Source organism: Mus caroli, unplaced genomic scaffold (assembly GCF_978045245.1).
Source record: "Mus caroli unplaced genomic scaffold, Mus_caroli_1 scaffold_5, whole genome shotgun sequence".
In the NCBI taxonomy this organism is placed as follows: Eukaryota; Metazoa; Chordata; class Mammalia; order Rodentia; family Muridae; genus Mus; species Mus caroli.
This window is the reverse complement of record NW_028227260.1, coordinates 132,796-144,358: the sequence shown is the minus strand read 5'-3', so window position 1 is coordinate 144,358 and position 11,563 is coordinate 132,796. Positions and strand designations below refer to the sequence as shown.

General features: G+C 68.3%; 1 protein-coding gene across 1 annotated transcript; it reads left to right on the top strand.

Annotated features, from left to right (window-relative positions):
• The first annotated feature begins 389 nt into the window (after positions 1-389).
• Positions 390-11,412, top strand: Akap17a (A-kinase anchoring protein 17A). Its single transcript, XM_085837852.1, has 5 exons — positions 390-1,403; positions 6,564-7,456; positions 8,162-8,310; positions 8,715-8,955; positions 10,374-11,412. Exons 2-5 carry the CDS (start codon positions 6,572-6,574, stop codon positions 11,211-11,213), a joined length of 2,115 nt encoding a protein of 704 aa, XP_085693978.1. The 5' UTR covers positions 390-1,403; positions 6,564-6,571; the 3' UTR covers positions 11,214-11,412.
• The last annotated feature ends 151 nt before the right edge of the window (positions 11,413-11,563 follow it).

The following is an 11,563-nucleotide window of genomic DNA, read 5'->3' as shown; positions in this document are numbered from 1 at the left end:
GTCGTCCTCACAGGGCCCCGCCTGTCACTCACGCTCGGCCCCGCCCCCGGCCTGCGTCGCCCTCCCGGGGCCCCGCCTGTCACTCACGCTCGGCCCCGCCCCCGGCCTGCGTCGCCCTCCCGGGGCCCCGCCTGTCACTCACGCTCGGCCCCGCCCCCGGCCTGCGTCGCCCTCCCAGGGCCCCGCCTGTCACTCACGCTCGGCCCCGCCCCCGGCCTGCATCGCCCTCCCAGGACCCCGCCTGTCACTCACGCTCGGCCCCGCCCCGGGCCTGCGTCGCCCTCACAGGGCCCCGCCTGTCACTCACGCTCGGCCCCGCCCCCCGGCCTGCATCGTCCTCACAGGACCACACCTGTCACTCACGCTCGGCCCCGCCCCCCGCCGCGGACGCTCACGGACCGGGGTCGCGGCCGGGAACCCGGGCCAGGCCGTGTCGCGCAGCTCTGACGTCACCCCGCGGCGACGCGGACCCGACCGGGACTCGGGCGGAACCGGGAGCGGCGCGGCGGAGAACTGCGCATGCGCGCGGCGCCGCTCCCGTCCCAGGCCGCGGCCCCGGAAGTCCCCACCGCGCGACCGTGACGTCTCGCGAGAGTTGGAGCCGGGAAGCCGAGCGGCGGCGGGGGCGGCGGCGTCTCCGCGGGGGCGGGGCCGCGCGGCGGACATTAGGGAAACCGCGAGCGAGCGGCGGATCCGGCGCGTCCGTGACGTCAGCGGCGAGCGCCGGGGCCGCGCGGCGGACATTAGGGAAACCGCGAGCGGCGGCTGATCCGGCGCGTCCGTGACGTCAGCGGTGAGCGCCGGGGCCGCGCGGCGGAGACTCGGGAAACCGCGAGCGGCGGCTGATCCGGCGCGTCCGTGACGTCAGCGGTGAGCGCCGGGGCCGCGGGGCGGAGACTCGGGAAACCGCGAGCGGCGGCTGATCCGGCGCGTCCGTGACGTCAGCGGCGAGCGCCGCGGTCGCACCGCCCCGGGGCGGGCACGCGGGGGCTGCGGCGGAGGAGACCGGAAGTGCGCGGCGCTTCCGGCCTGAGCCATCGCGAGGCTTCGCCGCGGCCCGGGAGCCGCGGTTTGGGTCCGGTCCGAGGCGGCGGCGGCGGGAGCTCCTGCGCCTGCGCGACCCGCGCCTTCCCCGCCGCCGTTTCCGGTCCGCGCCAAGGGCACCGGAAGCCCCGTCGCTCCGCCGTTTCGGCCGCGTCGGCGCGGGTTGCGAGGACCGGAAGCGGCGAGGCGGGCGGGCGCGCGGGCGGGCGGAGGCGGGGTCGGGGCGCCGGAAGCGGAAGCGCGTCACGCGGGCCCCGCGGGCGGCGAGGACGGAGCGCAGCGGCCTCGGCCCGGGCGGCGGCGGCGGCGGCTTCGGCGGCGGAAGCGCAGGCTGCAGTCGTAGGCGGGGCTTAGCGGCGGTGAGTGGCGGCCGGGCCTGATCTGTCCGGTTTCTCCCGGCGGCGCGGGGATGAAAACGAGGCCGGGCGGGGCGGGGCGGCGGCCCAGGGGGCGGGGCAGGGTCGGAAAGAGGCGGAGCTCCCAGTGAACGTGAATTATGACTGATTGGGGGCGGGGCCTGAGTGAGCGACATCGCTGTGGGCGGGGCCTGAGTGTGTGATGTCCCTGTGGGCGGGGCCTGAGTGTGTGACGTCCCTGTGGGCGGGGCCTGAGTGAGCGACAGCGCTGTGGGCGGGGCCTGCGTGTGTGACGTCCCTGTGGGCGGGGCCTGAGTGTGACGTTTCTGTGGGCGGGGCCTGAGTGTGACGTTTCTGTGGGCGGGGCCTGAGTGTGACGTTTCTGTGGGCGGGGCCTGAGTGTGACGTTTCTGTGGGCGGGGCCTGAGTGTGTGACGTCCCTGTGACCCCAGGAGATGCAGGGAGTGACCCCAGGGACAGGAAGTGACCCCAAAAGATGCAGGAAGTGACCCCAGGGACAGGAAGTGACCCCAAAAGATGCAGGAAGTGACCCCAGGGACAGGAAGTGACCCCAGGGGACAGGAAGTAACTCCAGGGGACAGGAAGTGACCCCAGGGGACAGGAAGTGACCCCAGGAGACAGGAAGTGACCCCAGGGGACAGGAAGTGACCCCAGGAGATGCAGGGAGTGACCCCAGGGACAGGAAGTGACCCCAGGAGATATAGGGAGTGACCCCAGGGACAGGAAGTGACCCCGGCAGATGCTGGGAGTCACCCCAGGGGACAGGAAGTGACCCCAGGGGACAGGAAGTGACCCCAAAAGATGCAGGGAGTGACCCCAGGGACAGGAAGTGACCCCAGGGGACAGGAAGTGACCCCAGGAGATGCAGGGAGTGACCCCAGGGACAGGAAGTGACCCCAGGGGACAGGAAGTGACCCCAGGAGATGCAGGGAGTGACCCCAGGGACAGGAAGTGACCCCAGGGGACAGGAAGTGACCCCAGGAGATGCAGGGAGTGACCCCAGGGACAGGAAGTGACCCCAGGGGACAGGAAGTGACCCCAGGGGACAGGAAGTGACCCCAAAAGATGCAGGGAGTGACCCCAGGGACAGGAAGTGACCCCAGGGGACAGGAAGTGACCCCAGGAGATGCAGGGAGTGACCCCAGGGACAGGAAGTGACCCCAGGAGATATAGGGAGTGACCCCAGGGACAGGAAGTGACCCCAAAAGATGCAGGGAGTGACCCCAGGGACAGGAAGTGACCCCAGGGGACAGGAAGTGACCCCAGGAGATGCAGGGAGTGACCCAGGGGACAGGAAGTGACCCCAGGAGATGCAGGGAGTGACCCCAGGGACAGGAAGTGACTCCAAAAGATGCACAGAGTGACCCCAGGGACAGGAAGTGACCCCAAAAGATGCAGGAAGTGACCCCAGGGACAGGAAGTGACCCCAGGGGACAGGAAGTAACTCCAGGGTACAGGAAGTGACCCCAGGAGATGCAGGGAGTGACCTCAGGGCACAGGAAGTGACCCCAGGTGATGCAGGGAGTGACCCCAGGGGACAGGAAGTGACCCCAGGGGACAGGAAGTGACTACAGGGGACAGGAAGTGACCCCGGCAGATGCTGGGAGTCACCCCAGGGGACAGGAAGTGACCCCAAAAGATGCAGGGAGTGACTCCAGGGGACAGGAAGTAACTCCAGGGGACAGGAAGTGACCCCGGCAGATGCTGGGAGTCACCCCAGGGGACAGGAAGTGACCCCAGGAGATGCAGGGAGTGACCTCAGGGCACAGGAAGTGACCCCAGGTCATGCAGGGAGTGACCCCAAAGGACAGGAAGTGACCCCAGGGGACAGGAAGTGACTCCAGGGGACAGGAAGTGACCCCGGCAGATGCTGGGAGTCACCCCAGGGGACAGGAAGTGACCCCAGGAGATGCAGGGAGTGACCCAGGGGACAGGAAGTGACTCCAGCGGACAGGAAGTGACCCCAGGAGATGCAGGGAGTGACCCCAGGGACAGGAAGTGACCCCAGGTGATGCAGGGAGTGACCCCAGGAGATGCAGGGAGTGACCCCAGGGACAGGAAGTGACCCCAAAAGATGCAGGAAGTGACCCCAGGGACATGAAGTGACCCCAGGGGACAGGAAGTGACCCCAGGTGATGCAGAGAGTGACCCCAGGGGACAGGAAGTAACTCCAGGGGACAGGAAGTGACCCAAGGAGATGCAGGGAGTGACCCCAGGGGACAGGAAGTGACCTCAGGGCACAGGAAGTGACCTCAGGTGATGCAGGGAGTGACCCCAGGGGACAGGAAGTAACTCCAGGGGACAGGAAGTGACCCAAGGAGATGCAGGGAGTGACCCCAGGGGACAGGAAGTGACCTCAGGGCACAGGAAGTGACCTCAGGTGATGCAGGGAGTGACCCCAGGGGACAGGAAGTGACTCCAGGGGACAGGAAGTGACCCCGGCAGATGCTGGGAGTCACCCGAGGGGACAGGAAGTGACCCCAGGAGATGCAGGGAGTGACCCCAGGGGACAGGAAGTGACTCCAGCGGACAGGAAGTGACCCCAGGAGATGCAGGGAGTGACCCCAGGGGACAGCAAGTGACCCCAGGAGATGCAGGGAGTGACCCCAGGGGACAGGAAGTGACTCCAGGGGACAGGAAGTGACCCCAGGAGATGCAGGGAGTGACCCCAGGGGACAGGAAGTTACCCCAGGTGATGCAGAGAGTGACCCCAGGGGACCGGAACTGACCCCAGGTGATGCAGAGAGTGACCCCAGGGGACAGGAAGTGACCCAAGGGACAGGAAGTGACCTCAGGAGATGCAGGGAGTGACCCCATGGGACAGGAAGTGACCCCAGGAGATGCAGGGAGTGATCCCAGGAGACAGGAAGTGACCCCAGGAGATGCAGGGAGTGACCCCAGGGGACAGGAAGTGACCCCAGAGGATGCAGGAAGTGACCCCAAGAGACGAAGAAAGTGACCTAACAGGAGGCAGAAAGTAACTCCAGGAGACAGGAAGTCACCCTTGGGGAGGCAGGAAGTGGACTGAGTAGACAGGAAGTGACCCAGGGAGGCAGTAAGTGACCCCAGGAGACAGGAAGTGACCCCAAGAGAGGAAGGAAGTGACCCTAGGGTAGCAAGTAAGTGACCCCAGGAGACAGGAAGTGACCCCAGGAGACAGGAAGTGGACTGAGGAGACAGGAGTGACCCCAATAGAGGAAGGAAGTGACCCTAGGGGAGGTAGGAAGTGGTCTGAGGAGATGAGAAGTGACCCTAGGGGAGCAAGTAAGTGACCCCAGGAGACAGGAAGTGGACCCAGGAGACAGGAAGTGACCCCAGGAAGCAGGAAGTGACCCCAGGAGACAGGGAGTGGACTGAGGAGACAGGAAGTGACCCTAGGGGAGCAAGTAAATGACCCCAGGAGACAGGAAGTGACCCCAGGAGACAGGAAGTGACCCTATGGGAGGCAGAAAGTGACCCCAGGAGACAGGAAGTGACCCCAAAAGATGCAGGGAGTGACCCCAGGGACAGGAAGTGACCCCAGGGGACAGGAAGTGACCCCAGGAGATGCAGGGAGTGACCCAGGGGACAGGAAGTGACCCCAGGAGATGCAGGGAGTGACCCCAGGGACAGGAAGTGACTCCAAAAGATGCACAGAGTGACCCCAGGGACAGGAAGTGACCCCAAAAGATGCAGGAAGTGACCCCAGGGACAGGAAGTGACCCCAGGGGACAGGAAGTAACTCCAGGGTACAGGAAGTGACCCCAGGAGATGCAGGGAGTGACCTCAGGGCACAGGAAGTGACCCCAGGTGATGCAGGGAGTGACCCCAGGGGACAGGAAGTGACCCCAGGGGACAGGAAGTGACTACAGGGGACAGGAAGTGACCCCGGCAGATGCTGGGAGTCACCCCAGGGGACAGGAAGTGACCCCAAAAGATGCAGGGAGTGACTCCAGGGGACAGGAAGTAACTCCAGGGGACAGGAAGTGACCCCGGCAGATGCTGGGAGTCACCCCAGGGGACAGGAAGTGACCCCAGGAGATGCAGGGAGTGACCTCAGGGCACAGGAAGTGACCCCAGGTCATGCAGGGAGTGACCCCAAAGGACAGGAAGTGACCCCAGGGGACAGGAAGTGACTCCAGGGGACAGGAAGTGACCCCGGCAGATGCTGGGAGTCACCCCAGGGGACAGGAAGTGACCCCAGGAGATGCAGGGAGTGACCCAGGGGACAGGAAGTGACTCCAGCGGACAGGAAGTGACCCCAGGAGATGCAGGGAGTGACCCCAGGGACAGGAAGTGACCCCAGGTGATGCAGGGAGTGACCCCAGGAGATGCAGGGAGTGACCCCAGGGACAGGAAGTGACCCCAAAAGATGCACGGAGTGACCCCAGGGACAGGAAGTGACCCCAAAAGATGCAGGAAGTGACCCCAGGGACATGAAGTGACCCCAGGGGACAGGAAGTGACCCCAGGTGATGCAGAGAGTGACCCCAGGGGACAGGAAGTAACTCCAGGGGACAGGAAGTGACCCAAGGAGATGCAGGGAGTGACCCCAGGGGACAGGAAGTGACCTCAGGGCACAGGAAGTGACCTCAGGTGATGCAGGGAGTGACCCCAGGGGACAGGAAGTGACTCCAGGGGACAGGAAGTGACCCCGGCAGATGCTGGGAGTCACCCGAGGGGACAGGAAGTGACCCCAGGAGATGCAGGGAGTGACCCCAGGGGACAGGAAGTGACTCCAGCGGACAGGAAGTGACCCCAGGAGATGCAGGGAGTGACCCCAGGGGACAGGAAGTGACTCCAGGGGACAGGAAGTGACCCCAGGAGATGCAGGGAGTGACCCCAGGGGACAGGAAGTTACCCCAGGGGACAGGAAGTGACCCCAGGAGATGCAGGGAGTGACCCCAGGGGACAGGAAGTGACTCCAGGGGACAGGAAGTGACCCCAGGAAGCAGGAAGTGACCCCAGGAGACAGGGAGTGGACTGAGGAGACAGGAAGTGACCCTAGGGGAGCAAGTAAATGACCCCAGGAGACAGGAAGTGACCCCAGGAGACAGGAAGTGACCCTATGGGAGGCAGAAAGTGACCCCAGGAGACAGGAAGTGACCCCTAGTGGAACAGGAAGTCACCCGCCCGCCTCCTCCTCACCCCGCCCCCCCCGCAGGCGCGGCCATGTCGGCGGCCACCATCGTGCACGACCCGTCGGAGGCGGTGGCGCTGTGCCCGGCGCTGGGCCTGTACCTGAAGCCGATCACGAAGATGGCGATCTCGGTGTCGCTGCCGCCGCTGCGCCAGCCGGGGAAGTCGATCTCGAACTGGGAGGTGATGGAGCGGCTGAAGGCGATGGCGGGCGCGCGGGACGCGCCCTTCTCGGCGCTGCGCATCGCCAAGAGCACGCTGGACTTCATCCGCTTCGAGGGCGAGGTGGAGAACCGCGGCCTGGTGCGCGCCGCGCTCGCCGCGCTGGACGGCAAGACCATCAAGCTCAGCGGCTTCGCCGACGCCCTGCGCGTCCGCGCCGCCGAGTTCCGCGCCGACTTCCCCTCCCGCCACGACTGGGACTCCTTCTTCCGCGACGCCGCCGACATGAACGAGGCGCTGCCCGGCGAGCGCCCCGACACCATCCACCTCGAGGGGCTGCCCTGCCGCTGGTTCGCCGCCCGCGAGGCCGCGGCCGCGCCCGCCACCGCGTCCGCCACGGCCGGGTCCGCCGCCCCCACGGCCGCCACCGCGTCCCGCCTCGCGCCCGGGTCGGCCCCGGGTCCCGCGTCGGCGGCGTCGGGGTCCGGGCCGGAGCGTCCGTCGGAGGCGGTGCTGCGCCAGGTGTTCGGCGCGTTCGGCGAGATCCGCCACGTCGACATCCCCATGCTGGACCCCTACCGCGAGGAGATGGCCGGGCGCAGCTTCCACACCTTCAGCTTCGGCGGCCATCTTAACTTCGAGGCCTACGTGCAGTACCGCGAGTACGCGGGCTTCGCGCGCGCCATGGCCGCCCTGCGCGGGATGAAGCTCATGCTCAAGGGCGAGGACGGCAAGGCCGTGGCCTGCGGCATCAAGGTGGGCGGGGCACCCGGGGCGGGGTCTCGGGGGCGCGGCCTGGCGGATGACATGGGGGCTGGAGAAACCCTGTGATGTCATCGGGCTGTGAAATACGGATGTGGGCGGGGCCTAGAGTCCGGGTGATGGGTGGGGCTTGTGGTGGGGGCGGGGCATCAGGAAAGAGCAGACTGAGGTGGGCGTGTCCAGGCAGGAGGGGTGGGGCCTGACATCATAGGAGCTAAAAATAGCGACTTGGGTGTGGCCTAGGAGAGGGGGCGGAGCTCGAGAGGCAACGAACGACGTCACAGTGGGCAAAGCCCCGCCCACGGGCACAGTGTCTCCTCCCACGGACGCGGGGTGACGTCGTCACAAGCCAGCCCCGCCCCCTGCGGTTCTCAGGCCCCGCCCGCTGACTTCCTGTCCTAGGCACTCACCCAAGGCCCCGCCCCCGCACCTCACTTCCTGCTCCACCCCTGAAATACTTCCCTGGGCGGGATGATGTCATTGGGGTCTCGGCCACGCCCACGCGCGTCCCCGGCCCCGCCCCTCGTCCCCGCCCACGAACCCCTCACCCCGACCGTGTGCCCCGCTGGCCGTGGCGATGACGTCACCGCGACCCCAGCCCAGCTCCCAAAACTGTCGTCCCCGCCCCCGTGACCCCGCCCCCTCCCGCCGTCCCCGCCCCGCCCGGCTGACCCCGCCCCCCCTCCGCGTGACCCCCAGGTGACCTTCGACGCCACCAAGCACCTGAGCGAGGCCTCGATCCGGCGCCGGGCGCAGGAGCGGCAGAAGCTGCAGGAGCTCGAGCTGCAGCGCGAGGAGCAGAAGCGCAGGGAGCGCGAGGCCGAGGAGCGGCGGCGGGCGGAGGAGCGGTGGGCGGGGCCCGGGGCCGACGCGGGGGGCGGGGTGGGGGCACGCGCGAGGGCGGGCGGGTGACCTCCGGGTCGCTTCCTGGTGGTGACGTCACTTCCTGTCGTGTGGGGCGGGGCCGGGAGGCGACCTCCCCGGGGGACAGGAAGTGGCTGAGAGGGGCGGGGTAGTCGGCGACGTCACGCGGGGCCCGGGCCCTGACGTCGGGCGTTTGGGTCGGGCGGGGTCGCGGGCGATGACGTCGCGGTGACGTCGGCAGGGGGCGGGGATGGAGGGAGACAGGAAGTGGCGTGGAGGGGCGGGGCCTCTGTGACATTCCGGGGCGACCTCGTCCGTAGCTGTGACCCCCGTGACCCCACGACCTGTGACCCCACGACCTCTGACCCCGCCCCCGCCCCGCCCGCAGGAAGCAGCGCGAGGCCGAGGAGCAGGAGCGCGAGCGGCGTCGGGAGGAGAAGCTGCGCCGCCGGGAGCAGCGGGCCCGGGCGCGGGAGCAGAGGCGGAGCCGGCGCCGCGTGGAGAAGCTGCGGGCGGAGGAGCAGCGGCGGCTGAGGGGGCGTGTCCGCGCCGAGGAGCGGCGGCTCCTGCTCGCCCAGCGCAACCTGCAGTCGCTGCGCCTGGTGGCCGAGCTGCTGGGCCGCGCCGAGGTGGGCGGGGCCTCCCGGGCGGGCGGGGTTTGCCGGTGGTGGGTGGGGTGGGGTTTCCGGTGTGGGCGGGGCTCCCGGCGTGTCCATTTCCTGCCCGGGGGCGTGACTTCCTGTACGTGGTAGGCAGGACTTCCTGTCTGTGAGGGGCCCCGCCTCCGTGTTTCCTGTTATGCAAATGAGGTCCGGCCTTTATGCAAATCGCCCGGCCTCAGCCGCTGGTTAATTAGCATATATGCAAATGCGCCCGTGCGAGGGGCAGGGCGGGGCCCGGTTGGGCTCCCTATGCAAATGAGCTGTGAATATTCATGAGCGAGGGGAGGGCCTCGGGCTGGGAGTCTGGGGGCGTGGCCTGTGCCTGATTTGCATATGCGAATGACCCGGCCCCGGCAGGACCTCCCCCTGACAGGAAGCGGGTGGGGCAGGGGGCGGGACGTGAGCGCATGAGTGACAGGTGGGGCCCAGGCCGCCGAGGGGACCCAGGGGGCGGGGCTTTGGCGTGTGATTGGCAGCGCAGACCCCAGCTGACTCAGTGGGCCCGGTAGGCGTGGCTGGGGCCTTGTGGGCGGGGCTTACGCGACTGATTGTCACCTCAGACCTAAGTCACCCTCGGGGCCTTGTGGGCGGGGCTTAGGCGAGTGACTGACAGGCCAGGCCCAGGGTGGCAGATGGACGCTGTGGGCGGGGCCGGCGCTTGGGAGTGAGAGGTGGGGCAGGGGCGGGGCTCTGTCCTGTGACTGACAGGTGACACCTTGGGCCCAGGAAGCAGCCGGGAGGTGGGCGGGGCTTAGGTGTGTGAGTGACAGCTCAGACCCAGGCTGACCCTGTGGGCCCTGTGGGCGGGGCCGAGTCCTGATTGGCATCTGGGACCTAGAACCGGAGGGCGGAGGGGAGGTGTGGGCGGGGCTTAGGGGAGTGACTGACAGGTGGGGCCCAGGTCACGCAGGATCCCCTGAGGGAGGGGCTGGAGCCTTGTGGGCGGGGCTTGGACTTGATTGACAGCTCCGCAGGGGGACAGGAAGCAGATGGGGAGGGGGTGGGGCTTAGGTGTGTGATTGACAGCTCAGACCCAGACTGACGCAGGGGACCCTGTGGGTCGCCTGGGGTATCGTGGGCGGGGCTGAGGCCTGATTGGCAGGTTCGATGCGGACCTGGAGGGTGGTGGGGGGGCCTTGTGGGCGGGGCTTAGGCGAGTGACTGACAGCTAAGGCACAGGTCCACTGTAGGCGTGGTTGGGCATTGTGGGCGGGGCTTAGGCTTGATTGACAGCTGACGCCTGGGACCTGGAAGCAGCTCAGCGAGGGGGCGGGGCTCAGGTGTGTGATTGACAGGTGGGGCCCGGTCTCACTCAGGCGACCCTGTGGGCGGAGCTTACGCCCGATTGACTGACCCCGCCCCCTCCCTCCCCGCCCACCCCGCAGGCCGCGCGCCTCCGCGAGCGCGCCCAGTCCGAGGAGCGGCGCCGCCGCGAGCGGGAGGCCGAGCGCCGGCGCCTGCAGGAGGCGGAGCTTCGCCGCGTGGAGGAGGAGAAGCGGCGGGCGCTGGGGCTGCAGCGTCGGGAGCGCGAGCTCCGCCAACGCCTCGTGGCCCTGCTGCTCGCCCGCCGCCCCGGCGACCCCGGCGCCGACCCCCGCGACCCCGACCCCGGCTCCGACCCCGGGGACCGCGCCGCCCGCGCCGACGACCTGCTCCGCCCCGTGCTCGACATGCTGAGGGGCGTGGCCCGCGGCCGGGCGGCAGCCGCGGAGACGGGAAGCGGCCCCCCCGGCGCGGGAAGTGACCTCGCGGTGACCGGAAGCGACGCCACGGCACCCGTAGGTGGCGGGAAACAGACAGGAAGTGACGTCGTGGGGACAGGAAGTGGCGCGGGCGCAGGAAGTGACGTCAAAGACGGCAAAGGCGACGCTGAGGAGACAGGAAGTGAAGTCAGAGCAGCAGGAAAAGACCTGGGCCGGGTCCCCGATGACGCCACAGCCAAGGCCACGCCCCCGGCCGCCGCCTCCGCCACCACCACCACCGGCGGAGGTGACCGTGACATCGGTGGGAAGGAGCCACGCCCACCTCCGCCCCGGAAGCTGCGAGAGGGGGGCGGGGCCGAGGAGGAGGAGGAGGGCGGGGATCGCGAGCGCCGCCGAGGCCGCGAGAAGGACAAGGACCGCGGGGGGCGGGACAGGAAGCGAGGGCGGCGCCACCGCGAGGACCGGGACCACGAACGCTCGCGGTCGCGCTCGCCACGGCACCGCCCCGCCTGGAGCCGGTAATGGCCGCCCGCCCGCGTGTAGGGCGACAGGAAGTGACGGGCAGGAAGTCCCGCCCACGGCCCGGATGATGTCGTAGACGCCTGGGCAGCCATCTTGGTTTTTTTTTTTTCCACTGTGAGTTTTGTTGGGGGCGGGGCCCGGGGCGGGGCCTGGCGTGATTGACGAGGCTGCGAGAAATAAACGCGTTTTGACCCCGTGACCCCCGGCGTCTGCTCTTTCTCTCTGCTCAGCCGGGGGCGGGGCCTGGAGACAGGAAGTGGTGTCTCGGGGTGGGCGGGGCTTCCCGTGGCCTCAGCTGTCAGTCACAAAGGGGTGGACCGAGACCCAGGGACAGGAAGTGACATCATCAC